We start from the raw sequence: 21,669 nt of genomic DNA on the forward strand, positions 1-21,669 counted from the left end.
TTCCAGCCCCTAGTTATTTCCTTAGGACAGGTCCTCTAATTCTGTGCTCTCATAAACCAGGACTTCCTCATCCCAACACTTCACAACTGTAACTTGTGAATTAACAGCCAATGCTATAGAAGATGCAGTTTTGTCTGCCTCATTCACTCATCATTCCCAAACCATGCCTCATACGACATGCATCGGAGGTGCCACAAGCGTGCACAGCGTGCGTGACAAAAGGTGAAAATAAAAGGAGGGAGAGGGAGGCAGCAGGGTAGGAGAAAGGAGAGAAGAACGAAGCCGAGAGGAGCGGAAGAGCACAGATGAGGTGCGGGAGGACATCTATGGTACTGAGCAGGGGGGGAAGGGGAAGGAAGGCCGGAAGGAGCCATTAGAGAGGTTGTACGAGAATCAAAGTATGGTTTTGAAACTCAGGGAGGGTGGATTTCAGAAGCCACAGAAAGACTGTGAGGCGGCCTTACAACGGAGAGAAGGTACAACAAGAGCAAAGTCAACAGTTGTACTGAAGAATACGTGTATCACGGCTTAAGGGGTCTGTATGGGGACAAGAAAAGAACTTCTAGTCCAGCCTCCTTTTCTCAGTGACCTTCCCCACTGTCCATCCAGCTGCCTGGGCCAAGCCCCACCAGTCCTAAGACAGGAAGGATGTGAACTTGCTTTCAGACATCTATCGGCTGGAAACAACAATGACGCACATAGCTGTAAAAACAGTGATCTCTGGCAAGGGCCAGGGTGAAGTTCAGGAACATCACAGAGAAACCATCTCCATGTTTAAGAGCTCTCATTTCTCGAATGTCACTAAAAATTCTCTGGTAAACAAATGCAGTCAAGAATCCTCTAAGACTTTAAGGAGATAATGGGAACAATCAATCAAAATCAATTATCCTGCAACCTCTAAGTCAACGTGGGAGGGGACTGAAGTTGAGACAACTGTTTGCTGTGCACATGGCTGAGTAAAATTTGTCATAAACTGAGTCTACGGAACAGCAACAATGGCTGACCCAGGTTATGAATTTAATACTTTTAAAGCAGCATGCAGAATGTCTTCTTTCTTTCCAAAACATGCAATAAATTTTGATTCATTCCATTTCCTCATATCCCCCTGTAAGTAACACCAGTGAGGCCCAGGATTTCTTACAGCTGAGCATTCTAAGCTCTGTGAAGACAGAAGCAGAGTCAGTCTTGACCAGCACAGTACCCCTGGTGCCTGCACAGTGGCACACAGCAGGCAGGCCAGAAGTGGTCGCTGAAGACAATCATGGTCAACAGCGACACCCAGGATGCTGGACAAGGTCAAATGCCAAGTGTTAATAAAAACTAAGACTAGCTATCTTTAACTGCCAAGAATTTTTTCTCTTAGCTTCCAGCCCCAGGAAGACAATCTACTTCCTCCAAAATGTCCTACAATGAAGATCAAATAATACTGTAATAAATCTACTAAAAAATCTCTAACTAGCAAAATGAGTTCAAGCTCTAGCAAACTATTTTGAGCAAGGTAAGACCAGTCACCATAACAAAAATTTGACTTATTTGGATATTTTATAGAATGAAAGATTAGAGTATGGAAGTTGTCTAGAAAAATCAACTTAAACCATTATTCCTGGATCCCACTACCGTGATGAGAATGTACAACTCCCTTGAGGTCTGCGAGTGTATTCCTGCTACTGGGAACGGATTAGAGAACACACGGAGCACAGAGAATGACAAGAATCACATTTAAAAGCAAACCAAAACTCTACATGGATATTCCTTGCTTCTTCTCAATTCACAGACAAAATGTTCCAGACAATTAAGTTCAGTTCTGCAAGCCTGCATGTACAGAATTTCTCTGAGAATCTCTTTTAAATCCATTTTAGCCACAATTGTTATTATAAAAAATACAATTATAAACAGAAATACTATAGTATATACATACACACACATACAAATCTTCTACTATATTTGGATGTAGATTACAGCAGCAAGCAGCCATAAATCAAACAAGTGTTTAAAACAGCTAACTCCCCTAAAAGACCCCAGCAGCAAAGTGGAATAATACTCTGAACCTCCTGCCCCCAACCAAGCACTCTTGTGTAATATTACCTTTCCCATCAAAAAACGGGAGCCCCAATACTCTGCCTCCACCTCTGACTCTAGCTCTGTAACTAAGACAAGTCACGTAACTCTGTCTCAAAGGTTTTACGAGGTCTCCTTAGGGTTTTGACTGCAAACCACTAAAATCCCTCTCAACCCTAAAAAAAGTCATTGTAGAGAAAATAATTTCATCATGAGTGTAAACACACTGCACATTGCTAATTCTACTCTTCTCAAAACTACTGCTGCTCATTATTAGATACATTTTCATACTGAAAGACAACTCTGCACTGGAGGTAACAAATATGCCAGGATCTGCTTCTGTATTGCCATGGTTTGGGTAATTACAAAGTCTGTCTTCTCGGGGCACCTGGGTGGCTCAGTCGGTTAAGTGTCTGACTTCAGCTCAGGTCATGATCTCGTAGTTCCCGAGTTCAAGCCCCACATCAGGCTCTGCACTGACAGCTCAGAGCTTGGCGCCTGCTTCGGGTTCTTTGCCTCTCTCTCTCTCTCTCTCTTCGGGTTCTTTGCCTCTCTCTCTCTCTCTCTCTCTCTGCCCCCCTCTCTCTCTCAAAAGTAAATTAACATTAAAAAAAAAAAAAAAAAAAAAGAAAAGCAAGCCGGTCTTCTCATACTGAGCATAGATGAAGGTACATATTGGTCAGAAATGCCAAAGGCAACATAACATCATTCAGTCCTCTGAATTTGCTGATGTGAAGGAGCTATTTAAAGCCAAAATATTAACATTGTTATTCTGACATTGTTAAATATGGAAAGGGTTAGGGAAATTTTGGGGGCTCACGTGCTTCAAAAATGTTAAATTTTTACAGGGTTTAATTCTAAGTACTTTATCAATATAAAACATAGGATTTGGGAATATGGCACATGTCTTACCTAAAGAGCCTAGAATCACCACAGAGACCCATCCTGAAGTTGAGTGATAGCACACACAGAAAACTCATTTATCTTCCTTCTTACTGCTCCTGTTAGACCTCAGTAATCACTTCTGGCACTTTCTCACAGAGCCTCGATACAATCTCCTCATGCTGTTCAACCTGGGGCTCCAGTAAGCCACTAGCAACTGACCAGAAGGGTCAAATGAACAGAAATTGTTTGCCTTCCTTGCTAAATCAATACATGGGGTGAATGCCCAGGATGGTGGTAATACCACCAGGGGAAGCCCAATCCACCTAACACTTAATTCTCAACAACATATCTCAATAACAACACCTGTTCCTTTATACAAAGCCCATCATTTAGAAAACTAAGAAATCATGGGAGAGTGCTTATTACTTTTTACAACAATAAATTCAAGGTTTCTTTTATAAATTTGACTTTTAAAATATCACCTTATATAAAATATTTTAAGAACACATCTGTAATAAATAATGAAATCATGAGGCACCTTGGTAGCTCAGTCAGTTGAGCATCTGACTCTTGATTTTGGCTCAGGTCACAATTTCAAGGTCATGGGATTGAGCCCCATGTCAGGCTTGGCACTGAGCCTGGAGCCTGCTCAAGATACTCCCTCCCCCTCCCTCTCCCTCTGCACTGAGCCTGGAGCCTGCTTAAGATTCTCTCTCTCCCTCTCTCTCTCCTTCTGCCCCTCTTCCCCACTCATGCATGCTCTCTCTAAAATACAACATTTTAAAAAAGAATGCACTAGAAGAGAATAGCACGTATGAGAATGAATTACACTTAGTAAAAATAAGTATTATTTGTGTAATTTTAGCCCCCATTATGTGTGTGTGTGCACACACAGGTATGTCCATTCTGAGTTGTGTTGTAGAAGGTTTTGTTTTTTTTTTTAATATTTTTTATTTTTGAGAGAGAGCTCAGGGGAGGGGCAGAGAGAGAGAGGGAGACATGGAATCTGAGGCAGGCTCTAGGGCTCCAAGCCATCAGCAGAGAGCCCGATGCAGGGCTCGAACCCACAAGCCCTGGTATCATGACCCGGACCGAAGTAAGATGCTTAACCACCCAGGCTTCCCTAGGAGGTATTTCTCATCCTGCGTTGGAGATTAAGAAATAAATTTGGAAGCCACTCTTTTTAAAAAATCCTATTAAACAGCAAATCAGGAAATAAAAGAAAAATAAATCCCACAACTCTCAGAGAATTTCTACTTTAGAGTTAAGTTGAGCCATGCACACAAAAAGCCATATACCATTTCTGTATATTTCCTTTTCTCTTTAAAGGTTTTATATTGTCATTATAATTTTAAAGGACCAGGGGTCCCTGGGTGGTTCAGTCAGTTGAGTGTCTGACTTCAGCTCGGGTCACGATCTCCCGGTTTGTGGGTCTGAGCCCCTCATCGGGCTCTGTCCTGCCGCTGGGAGCCTGCTTCGATTTTGTGTCTCCATCTCTCTGCCCCTCCCCCACTTGCGCTCTCTTGCTCTCAATAATAAACATTAAAAACACTTTTAAATAAAAAAATAAAATAAAGAGGACAAGATGACATATAGACAGATACCTACCTTTTAGGAGCTTACTACTTAAGATGGACAATACCAAACAAACTTTAAATGGCATTCAGCCAATAGAATAAGGCAATTATGCCAAAATACAAATAAAAACTAACAGGAAATTAATTTTAATCATCCAGAGTTGGCAAAACATGCTCACAAAATCTGCTATTATAATTCTCCCTGTTTAATCAGCCAATTGGCATTATTATTGGTTCCTGGAGTATATTTTGTGATCCAAGAAGAGGGAATGACTTTATAAACTCACACCTTTCAAAGTTATTTTCATCACCCTTCAAAAGGGTGTTAATTCAATAGATGAAGCTCTACCCAGGCTAAGATTTGCATCAACCTATGAAATTATAGGGCTAGTTCCCTACGTGGAATATTGGGAAAAGCTAGGTAGGGGAAACAGACTGGTACTGGTGACCATTTTTCTAGTGATTCCTATATTGAGTTTCAATGGGTAACTTTGCTAGTGTATTTGAAATTCTGTGAATTTCCAAAATATTTTTATATTGAAGTGTTAATAGCAAAATATTCAGGAGAGGTTACGTACGTACTATTTCTTCTACTAACATATGTAATTGGGGTATTTGTTGTATGTGTTAAGAGTAAATGGATTTTTTTAAAAGACCAAATCAACATTGAAAGGTAAATAACGCATAATTTCTGGACAATCGGGCAGACTGAATGGCCATGCAAAAACTGTCACAATGATAGAAAGAAGTATCGGTAGCTCTCCTTTGCTTGATCTGCAAAGGAACTTCCATTAAAAAAAAAAAACAAAAAACAAAAAAAAACCACAAGATGTATAGCCTGAAAAGTGGCTTGGTAGACTAGTCAGAAGGAAAGTAGTAGAAAAGAGTAGCATTACAAGAACACCAAACCGCCTCTGTGAAGACACACGGGTGTAAGCAAGCCAGGCACACAGACTAGGTGCAAGAGAGTACATGACACGTGGCAGGCTGTGGCTCCCAGGTTTTGAACTCGAGTTGTTCTGTAAATGACCCTGACTGGGGAGTTCAGAAGCATCCACGTGAAAACAGACCTAATACAGGTTTAAAAAAAAAAAAAAAAAAAAAAAAAGGATTTCATCTTCCTGCAAGGTATCAAACAGCTAAGACACGAGTCTGCCAAGCAGTGAGTCCTGACAATTCACATCAGAAACCAAGTACAGAAGAAAGCAAGGCTTTATGTCAAGTGACACTGAGATCACAGGTGCGATACTCAAAGTCTTTGAAGTAAAGGGAGATTTTTCCATTTCTTGTCAAGTTGGCACTTCAGAAGCAAAAGATAAAGGGAAGCACAGGGCAGAATGTAAGTAATGGAGTCAAATCCTAAGACTGTTTTTTAATTGTAGAACTGTTTTTTCTGGATTATAGCCTATAGATTAAGGAGTTCCCAACAAGGGTCAGAATGCAGCTCACCAAGACCAGAGTGAATGTGCTTAGACAAATTTGCAACTGGACACGTGGGTGCCTCAGTCAGGTGAACGTCCAACTTCAGTTCAGGTCATGATATCGTGGTTTTTGAGTCTGAGCCCCACATCAGGCTCGCTGCTGTCAGCGCAGAGCCTGCACAGAGCCTGTTCCCCTCTCTCTCTCTGTCCCTCCCCCACTCACACACACACACTCTAACATAAATAAAACCTTACTTAAAAAAAAAAAAACTTCCAACTAAATCAAGATTTTGAACTAAAACCGCAAAGAGAGGAAAAAAAAAAACCAACCAAATAAAAATCATGAAATCAGAAACTCTAGTACAAAAGATGTAATATTTTAAACCATACACAAGCATTACATAATCCTTAATATCAGGAGAAATATTATCAGGAGAATATCAGAAGCATTTAATCTGCTATGCTAAAAGAAGGTGGCAAATAAAAAGCAAGAGCACATACTTTTCCAGACGTACTCCTTCTGCTCAGTCAGTTAAAAACCCTGGATGTGATGAAGCAAACATAAGACAACTCCAAAGGGCAGAGAGAAGGTAGCAGGCCAGCTACCAACCTCAGGACCCCAGGAACAACACTTTCAGACAATAACCACTCTACTTTAACAGTGATGTTTGTTGTTGTTTTTTTTTTTTTAATGTTTGTTTACTTTTGAGAGACAGAGACAAAGCCCAAGTGAGGGAGGGGCAGAGAGAGAGAGACAGAGACATGGAATCCAAAGCAGGCTCTAGGTTCCAAGCTGTCAGCAGAGAGCCCAACGTGGGGCTCAAACTCATGAGCTGTGAGATCATGACCTGAGCCAAAGTCGGATGCTCAACCAACTGAGCCACCCAGGCATACTGATGTTTCCACTGAGCTAGGCCACAGTACCCAGATATTTGGTGTAACAGCAGCCCAATTGTTGCTGGGAAGGTAATCTTTTAGCTTAGGTTAACATTACGTCAGTAGACTTTGAGTAAAGCAATTACCCTTCACAATGTGGGGGGGAGCCTTGTCCAATCAGTTGAAGACCATAGGAGAAGAAGAATGAGGATCCCTCAAAGAAGAGAGAATTCTGCCTCCACGCTGCCTCTGGACTCAAGCTACAACATTAATTCTTCCCCAGGTCTTCAGCCTGCCAACCTACCTTGCCGATTTCATACTTACTGCTCCCCACAATTGTGAGTCAATTTCTTAAATTAAGTCACTCTAATACACCCATACTCCCCCGCACACCCACTCTCTATCAGTCTATTCTCTGGAGAACCCTAAAACACTAGCCAAACACCCCCCAAAAGAGTCTCATCCATGTATACCTCTGACGACAAATGTCCAGTGAAAATCCAGACTTCCACCTTCACTAGACTGAAATCAAGGGCCTCTCCTCCTGGCCTGGATGGTATTGGAGAAGAATGAAGAATGGTCAAGACTTACAGACCTACTGGGCAGTAACAAGTCTCCTTTCTCTGCTATCCACCCTGTGGCATCCAGTGGCAACCACACAGGGAGCTTGGACTTCCCTTCTACCTATCAGTAATGAGGCACCTCTCCTCCCACATGCTGAGGTAGTATCAGAGAAGGCCTCGTGGAGTCAGAACTTTCACTACTGTCCCATGGTAACACCACCCATGGTGTCAATGGAGGCCACATGTAGGCAGTAACAAGGTACCCCTGGGCTCAGTCAAGGTGCTGTCAGTAGAGGCCTAGTAGTGACCCTGAACTGCTGCCACACAGCAGTAACATCTACCCTTGCCCACCCCCAATTATCAATGGAGACCAAGAAGGGAACCTGGATTTCCAACTCCATCTGGCAGTAACAAGGCAACCCCCCTTTCTTCCATTAGTGTTGGGTCAGAGGTCAGCTAAAATGGAAGACTTCAAGAAGAGCCAGAATTTCATAATACCCAAAATGTCCCAGTATCAATGAAAACTCACTCATCACAGTAACAACCAGGATGATCTCAACTCGCGTGACAAATGACACCAGATGCTGACACACAGAGAATAAAGATATTAGCATTATCTAACAAAGATTTTGAAGCATCCATGTTAAAAATGCTTCCATGAGCAATTACAAACATGTCTGAAACAAAACAGAAAGTCCCAGAAAAGAAATAGAAATAAAGAACCAAATGGAAATTTTAGAAATGAAAAGGACAAGAGCTGAAAAAAAAAAGTTCAGAAGATGTGCTCAAAAGCAGAATGGAGAAATCAGAGCAAGGAACCAATGAACTGGAAAAGAGAATAAGGAAATTATACAATCTGAGTAACAGAAAGAAAAAAGGGCAGAAAAATAGAGTTCCAGGGACCTGTGGAGCTATGACAAAAGCTGGAACCTTCATGTCACCGAGTTCCAGAAGGAGAGGATAAAGAGGACAGGGCTGAGAGAACACTAGAAACAATAATGGCTGAAAGCTCCCCAAATCTGGAAAGATGCTCACACTCATGGAATCAAGAAGGTGAATGAATCCCAAACAGGATAAACTCAAAGAACCAGAGAAAAGTGACACCTTGAGTCTAGGGGAAAAATAAGTAGGATGACAGCAGATTTCTCATCAGAAACCATGGAGGCCAGAAAAAGGGGTACCAGATTGTTCGAGTAGTTAAAGAACAAAACTGTCAACCCACAATGCTATATCCGGAGGAAAAACATACCAAAAAATGGCACAAATTCTTAAAATAGAAATTATAAAAGAAGGAACTGTGGAAAATTAGGAAGGAAAAAAGAACAAAAGAATAAGGATATGGAATAAAACAACTGATTTTTCTTCTCAAGTTTTCTAAATTATTGTTTAAAGGTTGAAGCAAAAATTTTAACATGTTTTGATGCGGTTCTCAACATACACAGAAGAAATATTTAAGACAGTTATAAACAGAGGTGGCTAAAGGGACGTAAAGAGACGTAAGATTTCTAACACTTCACCTTAACAGGTACAGCCAGTCAAGAAAATCGTTTGGCGGTTTCTTAACAACTGAAACCTCTATCTACCATATGATCCCAGCAATCACATTACTGGGCATTTATCCCAGAGAAATGAAAACGTATATCCACACAAAAACCTGTGCACAAAGATTCACAAAAGCTTTATTTATTAGAGCCAAACAACCGAAATGACTTATACCAGGTGAGTGGATAAACCAATTGTACTACGTCTATATCATGAAACACAACTCAGAAATGAGGAATGGATACACACAACTTGGATGGATCTCAAGGGCATCACATGCAAAGAAAAAAAAAAGGCAGTCTCAAAGGTTACACGCTACAGAATTGCATTCACGTAAAATTCTCAAAATAGCAAAATCATAGAGATGGAAGACAAAGTAACCGTTGCCAGGGGTCAGGGATAGAGAAGGTAGCATGCAACTCTTATGGAATGGTACAAGAAGACTTTTGCGCCAGTAGAATAGTTCTGCCCCTTGATCCCAGTGGTGGAACATGAATCTATATACAGGTGATAAAGTGGCACAGAATCATACTAATTCCATGGTCTGTGAGTATACTCCACTTACGACGGGAGAAACTCGATAAGGGGCATATGTACCCTTCTCTGTAGGTTCTTTGTAACTTCCTGGGAATCTAAGTATTTCACAATAAGAAGTTTTTTAAATGAAAACAAAAAAAAGCAGTAAGGAGCCTCAATATTTGGCAGGACGGTACAGGTGACTGGAACTGGTTAACTTGTGTCGCTAACAGAAGGGCCTTTCTCCAAACAAACTCAGACAATATGAACTAAAAAGCAAAAACATATAAAATCTTCGTGAAAACCCTTCACCATGAGAGGAGAAATGGAAAGGATGGAAAGCAGTGAGGAGACCTGAAGGAGAACAGAGACAACAGTAACCAGAAGAAGGTATTAATCTTGTTAATCTTGTTTTGTACACAACAAACTGCCAATCAGCCTTAACAGCAAAGGCTATAATATTACGGCAATCAACACGAACCTTTATTGTGGGCTGGCACCTTGGTAGGTAAACCTATTAGTTCTGTTCCTTACTAAGGGCAGGCAGAGAGAGCTATAGACATCCGGGTTTGGGGGCTTTAAGGATCTCATTAAAACAAGCAGCAGCAGAAGAGTTAAGTATTTCTTTCAGTCTGGGATCAGTTAATGAAGACTGACAAGGTTCATCAGGTAACATCTGTGCAGCGTTGGGCCCTGAGGGTGATCTGATAGAAAGGACACGATCCCTGTCCTTCCAGAGCTGGTAACCTAGTATCTTAAGAGGAAGATGCCTACATCTTGAAGAATGATAGTGCCTGAGTCCCAATTAGCCTAAAAGTTTAAATTATTATCAAGGTTTGGGGAGGCCTCCCTTGAAGACAATTCAATGAAGGGTTAAGTACTTTAAAGTTTTTTAAACCATCTGTTGTGTACACACCCTGTGTTCCATACAGTGGAGGTTTCCAACAGTAAAGACAAAGATGCAAACCCTTATCCTTAAATCAATATAGAATTTAACAGAAAACACAGTCATGTAAACATAGGAGAACAAGTGAAACAGGGAAATAAATGAAAAATGCTGTGCCCAATTAACTAAAATCTAGAAACCCCAAACCTCTTATCTTCCCCTAAACAGCCCATGTTCTTTTGTACTTCGACCCTCGCAGATGCTATTCCCCGTGGCTAGAACATTTCCCCTTCCTCTGGCAGCGAGTTCCCAATCGCCTTCTGAGACCCAGCTCTCATAATGCCGCTGATCTGAAGCTGTCCCCAGACAGAGAGGCAGGAAGCCCTTCCTACTTTCTCTGTGTCCCTACTGCATATTATGGCACTCACAACACTGTTGAAAAACGTCTGAGAACAGTCTCTCCTGCTGGAATCTAAATTCACTTGTAGGTTTATCAAAATAATACATGTGCACAGTTCAACACTTACAGAGCACCAGCAGGTCATGAAAAACATCAGAACCCTCCCTGCTCCCTGGTCCCACTTCCCAGAGGCAGCTATGCCCAAGGCCTCCAGTTTTTTCTCCTGGTAGCTTCCCACACACCCCCCCCCCCCCCCCCCCCGTTATCAAGTAATAATACACAAGAACTTCTTTCCATACTTGAATACATTTTGGTAAGGGCCATTTCTCATCCATCCTGTCAGGTATACTTCCCCATGTCAGGTATTCTTCACCATGAAGCCAGATGTATCCTTCAGTTCTGGGGAATTTGCTCACCTTCCTTGACAATTTCCTCCATTTCATTTGTTCTCTCTGGACCTCCTATTAGCTAGATGCTGGCTCATCTTTCTCCCCTTTCCTATCATCTCTTTGGGTTTTGTTTTCTCCTATTAGGGTATGGACGACTCCTCCAACTAAATCTCCATTATTGTATTCTCAGCTTCTAGGAGCTCCTATTTATTTTCTGATGGTTCTTCTTTCAAAGAAAATGGTCCCCAAACTTTTCTTTTTACCTATCAGGGAACACTGATTATAGAAGTTTAACATTTTTGTTGTTGTTGTTTCCTACACTGTTTTTCCCAATTCCTCCCTGTCCACCACCACCACAATTTTTTTCTTTTTCCTTGGTGGGGACTTCTCTTAAATGACAGAAGACCATGCTTCTTGTCACCTTTGTATTTTCAACACACAGTCAGGGACAATAAAACATTAAGTGGGCAGATGAACGAACCAATGGAGGAACAGAAGAAGCATCTAAAAATGACTATGAAAAAGATACCAGAAGATTAGAGACTAATATTCTTGCGCTGGTAAGACTAACAGATCGTCGTCGTCTTAGGCCAGGGAGCCCAGGCCTGTGGGGAAGGCCCCCACCAACAGGCGGTATCTGGCACATTTACTGGATGGACAGGGCCTTCTGCACGAGCCTCAACAACAGGCAAACTTTTTAATTTTATTTGAAATTTCATTTAACTCCACACTGAGAGACCACCTCAGACTTGTCAAAGTGGCTAACATTAACAACAGATGTTGAGGATGCAGAGAGAGAGGATCTCTTCTGCACTGCTGGTGGAAATGCAAAATGGTGCAGCCACTCTGGAAAACAGCATGGAGGTTCCCCAAAAAACTAAAAATAGAACTGCCCTATGACTCAGCAATTGCACTACTAGGCATTTATCCAAACAGGTGTGCTGTTTCAAAGGGACACGTGCACCCCCACATTTATAGCAGCACTATCGACAAGAGCCAAAGTATGGAAAGAGCCCAAATGTGCATCAATGGATGAATGGTTAAAGATGTAGTATGTATATATACACGATGGAAGACTACTCGGCAATCAAAAAGAATGAAATCTTGCCATTTGCAACTACATGGATGGAACTAGAGGGTATTATGCTAAGCAAAATTATTCAGAGAAAGACAAACATCATATGACCTCACCCACATGAGGACTTTGAGACAAAACAGATGAACATAAGGGAAGGGAAGCAAAAACAATACGAAAACAGGGAGGGGGATAGAACATAAGAGACTCTTAAATACAGAGAACAGAGGGTTGCTAGAGAGGTTTGTGGAAGGGGGGATGTGTAAATGGGTAAGGGGTTTAAGGAATCTACTCCCGAAATCGTTGTACCATGTGCTAACTAACTTGGATGTAAATTATAAATTATACAAAGGAAAAAAAAAAAGAATAAAAAGCATAACCACGAACTGCTCAAAAAAAAAAAAGAAAACGAAAAAGAAAAAGAATTATTTAACTCTTTAACTCCCTTTCTGCCTGGAAGAATTTAACGTATTACTTCACAGTCTATTTGCCACAGCAGCATGCTGTCCTAATTCAAGGTTTAAAAAAACTTTTTCCTCACAGCTGATAGGTAAACTGCTTTTATTTATTTTTAAAAAAATGCTTTAATGTTTATTTTTGAGAGACAGAGTGAGGAACAGAGCACAAGTGGATGAAGGACAGAGAGAGAGGGAGACACAGAATCCGAAACAGGCTCCAGGCTCTGAGCTGTCAGCACAGAGCCTGACGTAGGGCTTGAACCCACGGATGGTGAGACCATGACCTGAGGCGAAGTCAGACGCCCAACCGACTGAGCCACCCAGGCGCCCCCACCTTTATTTCTTAAAAGCAATCTAGAACCAATTAGCAGCAGGAAAAGTAAAAGTGGTCTTAGATGTAACGATTGAAATAACTAAGAAGTCAGAAGGCTAAGAGGCAAAAATTACTGAATAGCAAATCTGTTTCCCAATTGACTTGAAGGTTATTCTTGTGCTCAGTTGGGAAACCCGAGGTCAACGGGACAGCATGCAGAGTGTTATCTGGAAAGCACACCAGAGATCTTGGTAGTTCCAAAGATTTGGTATTTATAGCCCCTATTAGGGCCTTTAAAAAAAAAAATGAAAGTAAGCTATGACTCACTATAATATTTTTAAATGCATTTTTTAGAAGAATTCCCCTATAATCCAACCACGAAAAAAAAAAAGAAAAAAAAAAAAAAAACCCATCAACCTGTTTATGTCCCAGACCTTCTTTTCTACAGATAAGATTTTTCCTTATAAAATCTGGATCATACTGTATACAGACTGTTTCACTGTGATTATTTTTAGTTTGAGTTTTCTTGGTTGAAATCCCTGGTGACACTGAGTGGCTACTGCCCCTTAGGTCTAAGAGCCAGAATCAGACAGGATGGTTTCTTCTCTCAGTTTTGTCAATATCTCAAACTGCAAAATCTGAGCCCATGCTCCCTAACATCGTCTACAATTCAAAAACCAAGAGACTGGATTTAAATCTGCCTTCAAGTATAACCAAAAAGCTCATTTTTTTTTTGTTTCCTCAGATTTAATCATTCTTTCTTGCATCAAAAATAACAAAATTGTAGGGTGACATTAACACATGATCGTGAAACAAAAATGTGTTTCATTTCATTAGTCACAGGCTACATATCAACCAGCTGTTGAAGCTAAAAATATGCCTTAGTTTAAAATTTTGTAAAATACAGCATTTAAGACTCATTTTGAAAGAAATCTGACTTCTTTCAGTTTCTAAGAACCCACTAGAAGCTTTGGAGAAGAACAAATCAGCACCTCCAAAGCACAAGAAAAAAAAAAGGTGTATCGGGAAGGAATCCAAACTGATTTATTGACAATCATTAGCACATAGTTTACATCTTATTAATAAATCTATGTTAAGGATGACAATCCACCTCAGACATAAAAAATATATGTATTCTCAAAGAAAGAAACCGACACAGACGTCACACTGGTAATAAAAGGTGTGCATTTTGCTGGAGTAGGAATGAGCTAAGGGGCACTGGGCACTAATACTCGCAGCTCTTCCTCATTAGTTGTAACAGAGACTCAGCCCAGGATGGGGCTGTGGAGGGATCTTTCCAACTCCCCAAACTCAGCAGCACACTCAGGTGGCATCACACGGCACAGTGTGCCCGTGACACACAGTCCTCCCCTTGGAAGCATTTGCAGACTTCCAGCTCTGCTCATCATCAGGTCCCATGGCCCAGGGATCATGCGTCAAGATTAAGATCTGCCACCATTAAATATTAGATTATCAAACAGGCAATGGCATACTCTGAGGTAGCCACTGGATTTCAGGTGTAGTTACAGCAAATTGGAAACACATGTTCAACTATCCCGGGGGCCTTGGAAAGTTACCAAGTCACTTAAGAAATAAACATATACTTCACTCACTTCCTGAGAAGAACTACAAGCTCTTCTGACTCCCACCCAGGGCTCTTGCCATTAAATCATCTGGCCAGCCATCAATATTCTCCCAGGGTATTTTCTTTTTAATAGGAGCATGGAGGCCTAGGAGGATAGATTTGATAGGAAAAGATGACAGGTATCCTTCTGGCTTTCCATTTCTTCTTTTATAGTAACTCCCCTTCGGTTAAGTAGTTGTCACCTAAAGGCAGAGGCTGTTTTACAGTTTTGTCACCTCCCATCCTTGCTGAATGCATGTTTGACACCTGAAACTTTACGATGAAGAGTGAAAATGTACCGCACTGTAAAAAATGTCAACTTCCAGGTCAAAGTTTTTGGTCATTTAGTCACGAAAAATAGTGTCAAGTTTACTTTTCTAAATGTCAACATAATAGACTAGGGAATTAATTTTCAAGAAGCATTTTGAACAGCTTTCACTTAAATTATTAGTCATACCAACCTCACTCTGCTGCACCTATTAGAGCAATCTGAATTTGCTCTTTTGACACTCAGGCGGGTAACAGTTCACAAGGATATCTATAAGAATTTATTTTCTCCTGCAGTTAAGGACTTCCCATTCTTAGAGCAGGGGGTGGGGACAGGGGCACCTGGGTGGCTCAGTCGGTTAAGCATCTGACTCTTGGTTTCAGCTCAGGCCATGATTTCATGGTGGTTTGTGAGTTTGAGCACAGAGCCTGCTTCAGATTCTCTTTGTCCCTCTCTCTCTCTGCCCCTCCCCCACTTATACACTTCTCGTTCTCAAAATAAATAAACTTTAAGGAAAAAAAAGGAGGAGGAAGGATGAGAAAAAGATGACAGAGAAAAGAAAAGGGAGTGGGGACCCGGATGATATCTATAGATAAATAGAGTAACTGCTACTTAAAACACCCGCTCCAGAAGCTTAAAGTAACTTCTTAAAAAATTCCTGCTCTGCTATTTACAGTCTATTCAATCCTGTTACATGGAAGAATGATCAGCTATTACGTGCAAACATATACTCAAATGATATACCATATGACATAAACCACAAGCGGCTTTGGAAGTAAGAGGACGGGTTCAGAGCATACTGGGGAGTCTTAAGTGTAGCTAGCCTCTTACACTCGGACCAACCTTTGTCAGGTGACAACCCCTCTGAGCACATCACGGACTCTATGGTACATCGAGTTCCCTTCCAAATTCGTAATTCTTTCTACTGGTTAAAGGGAAAAGCAGGGAGTAACAAAATAAGGGAAGCTTTGACTGAATATACAGTCAATTCTGTCGTAACACTTGTTTTGAAAATGCAAATCTGTTCCAACACAACAGATATATTAGGAAACAGTTGGACCATAATTCATTCTTTGCTTTTGCTCATGTGGCATTTCATCTATGAGAAACACGAGGTGAATCCAGAAAACCACAGTCGGCTGAACTAAGGGTAGCAGGAGGATGCCAAGTGCACGCGAGCACACCCCACTGTCCCCCAGCTTCTGGGGTGCACCATACGCTCCAAGCCACATGCACCTGTATCTGGGGTTAGGACTTTCTGTCCTATTGCAGAGCACCCTTTCCCTGCTGCACAAGCAGCAACCCTTCCAGCACCACAGCCACAAGCAAACTTCAGGTCTTTTTCAGGGTCAACTCCCAAATGCCTGTAGTACTTAGGGACTTGTAGCTGCTTAACATATGTGAAACTGTGCTACCATTTTTATACGCTCCGTTCTCTTTTTTTTATGTGTCACAAAGTTTTTGAGTACTGTGTCTCTCTAATCCCAGTTTTCTCATAAGCCTTGTGGGTTTGTTTGTGGTTTTTTTTTTCCTCTTTTTAGCACACAATGATTTTTAGCAACTCTGTGTCATGTTAGAGTCAAACTGACTGTATCACTGTCTGGGGAAAAGTCATCAATGAACACTTGCATTTTTTTTTTTTTTTTTTAAGATAACAGATGGAGAAGCTTCCTACAAGGCTGCTTATGCATTAAGTTAAAAATCAGCAAAGTCTCAGTTCTCTGCTGTACAGGTGTTGGTTACTCCTGTAGCTCCCACATTAGGTATCAGATTTGTAGTCAGAAGGAAAGCATTCTCCTTGAAATAGCCAACAAAAAACTGGATTTGTAAAGTAATAAAGAGAAGACACTAAAAGAATCTTTTTTTAATATGAAATTTATTGTCAAATTGGTTTCTATACAACACCCAGTGCTCATCCCAACAGCTGCCCTCCTCAATGCCCATCACCCACTTTCCCCTCCCTCCTACCGCCCATCAACCCTCAGTTTATTCTCAGTTTTTAAGAGTCTCTTATGGTTTGCCTCCCTCCCTTTTTTTTTCCCCTTCCCCTCCCCCATGGTCTTCTGTTAAGTTTCTCAGGATCCACATAAGAATGAAAACATATGGTATCTTTCTCTGTATGACTTATTTCACTTAGCATAACACTCTCCAGTTCCATCCACATTGCTACAAAGGGCCATATTTCATTCTTTCTCATTGCCATGTAGTATTCCATTGTGTATATAAACCACAATGTCTTTATCCATTCATCAGTTGATGGACATTTAGGCTCTTTCCATAATTTGGCTACTGGTGAAAGTGCTGCTATAAACATTGGGGTACAAGTGCCTCTATGCATCAGCACTCATGTATCCCTTGGGTAAATACCTAAGAGTGCTATTACTGGGTCATAGGGTAGATCTATTTTTTAATTTTTTGAGCAACCTCCACACTGTTTCCAGAGTGGCTGCACCAGTTTGCATTCCTACTAACAGTGCAAGAAGGTTCTCGTTTCTCCACATCCTCTCCAGCATCTATAGTCTCCTGATTTGTTCATTTTAGCCACTCTGACCGGCATGAGGTGGTATCTGAGTGTGGTTTTGATTTGTATTTCCCTGATGAGGAGCGATGTTGAGTATCTTTTCATGTGCCTGTTGGCCATCTGGATGTCTTCTTTAGAGAACTGTCTATTCATGTCTTCTGCCCATTTCTTTACTGGATTATTTGTTTTTTGGGTGTGCAGTTTGGTGAGCTCTTTATAGATTTTGGATACTAGCCCTTTGTCCAATATGTCATTTGCAAATATCTTTTCCCATTCCATTGGTTGCCTTTTAGTTTTGTTGATTGTTTCCTTTACAGTGCAGAAGCTTTTTATCTTCATGAGGTCCCAATAGTTCATTTTGGCTTTTAATTCCCTTGCCTTTGGAGATATGTCAAGTAACAATTTGCTGTGGCTGAGGTCAGAGAGGTCTTTTCCTGCTTTCTCCTCTAGAGTTTGGATGGTTTCCTGTCTCACATCCAGGTCCTTTATCCATTTTCAGTTTATTTTTGTGAATGGCTTAAGAAAGTGGTCTAGTTTCACTCTTCTGCATGTTGCTGTCCAGTTCTCCCAGCACCATTTGTTAAATAGACTGTCTTTTTCCCATTGGATATTCTTTCCTGCTTTGTCAAAGACTAGTTGGCCATACTTCTGTGGGTCAATTCTAGAGTCTCTATTCTATTCCATTGGTCTATGTGTTCTGTTGTTGTGCCATAAATGTATCTTCTCAATTCAGAGCTTGATTCTGGAAGAAGATGTGGCATGTACCAGTCTAAGAATGCCACCTATTTGATAATGAGATATTCAAAAGCTATTCGATACCTATTATGAAAGAATATGGAGCAAAAAATATTTCTGCAATATAGTTCTAACAGTGTGTTACAAACCACAGAGCCTTGACACTCTTATTCTTGATAAACTCAGAGGTAAAGGAGAATAGCAAACTAAAGGAAGTCATGCATGTTTCCTAGTTTCCATGCAGACTAGAAACAGGAGACAGACCCAATCACTTAGCACTGACGGGGAAGGCTGGATAAAATCTGTCACTCAGAGCCAACAGGCATGCTATTTACCATGCTCAGGAAAGACAGGGACCATAATTATTTTGCCTTCTTCAAAGAACCTTAACTTAAAGCCAGGATTGATAACAGAAGTCACAAAAGTTAACATAGTACAGCACGTGCTTCTTTACACTGGGCCAAGTTATTTGGCCATTGTAGACATGATCCTGGTACCTTTTTTTTTTTTTTTTTATTAATGTGTATTTATTTTTAAGAAAGAGAAAGCATGTGTGCATGCATCTGAGAAGGGGACGGGCAGATGAAGAGACACAGAATCCCAAGCAGGCTCTACACCGTCAGCACAAAGCCCGAGGTGGGGCTCAATCCCACAATAGAACTGTGAGATCATGACCTGGGCCAAATTCAAGAGTCAGACGGTTAACTGACTGAACCAGCCAGGCACTCTCCCTGGCACCATTCTTAAACTACAACATTAACACTTAAAAAAATAATTGACCTTTTATACACACACACACACACACACCCATATACGCAAGGGAAAAAAGTGAAAGGGAAAAAAAAACACCAAAGTGCTAACACTGGTTTAATATTTGGGTAATAAGATTATATAGGACTTTTTTATTCATAGCTTTCATTATTTTATACAACGAACATATTTTACTTTTATCACCAGAGGAAAACCACTACCTTTTTAAATAGCTGACTGGAAGACACAAATCCCTGACCATTGCTGACAAAGATTTCACAGTAGGCCATCCAATGTCTCTTCTACTTTCTACAGGGTGAAAGGTGAGCAGCCCTGGATTTGGAGGCCACTTGCCCTACCATGTAAGAAATGTCAGAAAGAACTTTGCAGAAAACTCTCCAACACAGGAAGGCAGGTGAGCACAATGGAAGACATTACACACTCGTAGATCTGACTTGTTCGTCCCTGTTTTTATCAGACAGTATTTTGGTGACTCCCAAAGGTATTCTGAAAAATCTTTGCTTTTTAGATAAAGCTAACACAGAGCCACTCAACTGAATTTAACAGCGTCTGGTAGCACAGAACACGGAAGTATGACCTAACCAAAGAAACTCAGGGACCAGGGGCGCCTGGGTGGCTCAGTCGGTTAAGCGTCCGACTTCAGCTCAGGTCACGATCTCGCGGTCCGCGAGTTCGAGCCCCGCGAGTTCGAGCCCCGCGTCGGGCTCTGGGCTGATGGCTCAGAGCCTAGAGCCTGCTTCCGATTCTGTGCCTCCCTCTCTCTCTGCCCCTGCCCCGTTCATGCTCTGTCTCTCTCTGTCTCAAAAATAAATAAACGTTAAAAAAAAATTTTTTTTTAAATAAAAAAAAAAAAGAAACTCAGGGACCAAAGCCCAAGAAGTGTGCAAAAGGCCCCTGCAGATTTTCTAGCCAGCTCTCTCTCCACATCACTGTCACAGTGATGAGGAATGTTCATTTCTCCACTCGGAAAGCAGGCACAGCACTACCCCAGAGGCTGTGGTGAACACAGAAAAAAACCAGGGCTCTCCTCACAGCATGCACAGGCTGATGGGGAGAGACAGGACACAGATATCAGAAATACGTAAGTAACATAAGACAAAATTAAATGGCTAAATGAATGGTACAGATAAGTATTTAAGGCATTTAAAGGAGCACAGCTCAGCTTCAACAGCTGGGAAAGGCTACCTCCTAAGGCAGAAGGAGGGAGACGAAGGAGGGAGACAAAGGAGGGAGACAAAGGTGGTCCAGGCGTGGTCACCAAAAGAAGCAAAGTCATTGGGATGGAAAAGGTAATGTGAGTGTGAGTGGACAAAAATCAGGTTGGAGAACAAGAGAAGTAAGGATGGACGGAGAGACTGAGGCTGATTATAAAACCTCTTTAGGGCTCCCTTACCTCTAATCCATGTGATATATACCATTATTAGATAAAGAACATTTGTGGGAAATCCCATGTACCAGATACTACGCTAAATATGACAGATATAGTATCTCATTATAATCATCCAAAGTGAGCGTCATTATTCTCATTTTACAGATAAAAACTGATATTAGTTGAACAGAGAAGTTAACCAATTTGCCCAAGGTCACCAAGGTAAACAGACCTGGGATTTCAACTCAGGCCTACCTGACTCCAAAGTCCATGCTCCTTTTTACTACTAGCTCTGTGTTACTTCTTCCTAAAACATAGCTACGACAACCTCACGCTCAATCTGTATCTTTCTCCCATCATGCTGTACATGCCTAGCCTTCTGACTACCCAGTTTCCTCATGGGGAGTCCCTACGCATCAAAGCCTGCTGTCGGGACAGTATGCGCAGCTAAAACAAAAGTGACCAACAACAGTTTACCCCATCCCGGGCTATCTTCAATGCTACAGAAATCAGAGACTCAAGTTATAAAGAAAGCTCTAAAATCAACCACTCAGTGGAATAAAGATCTCACCTTCTGAGAGGGCCAGGCCATTGTATTGTACAACGGCAGCCTCCACAGCTTATGGCTACAAAGCCCGCGGTAAGAATCTCATTGCTCGGCCCTGAAGGTCTCTGTCTGGGAGTTGAAAGGCCACAGGAGCACTTCACAATACCACAAGCCCCCATCATTTCACATAATAAGTACATGGGAAAACCTAAACAAAACGTATTTGTCATCTACCATTCAATGTTTCTTTAAAAGACAGATTGCTAAAAAAAAAAAAAAAAAAAAAAAAAAAAAAGTGTTTTCTAGTAATTCTATAAAATATTCTTCTACTGTCTCTGGGAACCAGGAGCATTACTGCTCTTACCTTTTCTACCATGAACGATTTTACAAGTATCAATGACGCAAGTGTCCTGTTTCAAAGGAGCTGAAATAAAACCACATGGGATATTGGAGTATGTGACGATGAGTGGGGAAAAGGGCACAATCCTGACAGGGAGCGCTCCACGTGCTCACCATGAACACAGCCTGCACTCACGACTACCCATTTGCTAAAACCAGAATGCACTAGCAGTTAGGTCAAAGGTCTACTGAGAATTTGAAAGCTCCCCACCGAATATTTTAATAGGCCAGGGAATGATGAGAGTTTCAGAACGCATTTCAACATGATGATTCGAATTCAACACAAGAAACTTTCTAGACTGGCTTAGAAAATACACTGCACTACATGTTTCACATAGAAAGCAAAAGTAAATTTTAAAATAAAAGTGCTATTATTCTTTCTCTACAAACCCGTTACATCTCTTACCCTGAAGGAATCACTTTCTAAGACATTCCCATTTCATCAATGCTCTAACATGTATGCCAACAGATTTTAG

General features: G+C 41.2%; 1 protein-coding gene across 6 annotated transcripts in view; it reads right to left on the reverse strand.

The window, feature by feature from the left end:
• The window catches only part of ALG9 (ALG9 alpha-1,2-mannosyltransferase), a 105,553-nt gene that overhangs the window by 39,649 nt on the left and 44,235 nt on the right, over nt 1-21,669 (reverse strand). The window contains exon 15 of one of the 6 annotated variants that reach the window (XR_006194177.1): nt 21,159-21,218. The exons of 3 other annotated variants lie outside the window; for them this stretch is intronic. Coding sequence is in view for 2 of the 3 variants with exons in the window: in XM_042907383.1 (XP_042763317.1) it covers nt 18,005-18,154 (150 nt within the window). In the remaining variant the exon portion in view is untranslated. Of the gene's footprint in view, nt 1-18,003; nt 18,155-21,158; nt 21,219-21,669 lie in introns of those variants that run through there. 2 more of the 6 variants (XM_042907383.1, XM_042907384.1) reach the window with 2 other exon arrangements.

Source organism: Panthera leo, chromosome D1 (genome assembly GCF_018350215.1).
Source record: "Panthera leo isolate Ple1 chromosome D1, P.leo_Ple1_pat1.1, whole genome shotgun sequence".
NCBI lineage: Eukaryota > Metazoa > Chordata > Mammalia > Carnivora > Felidae > Panthera > Panthera leo.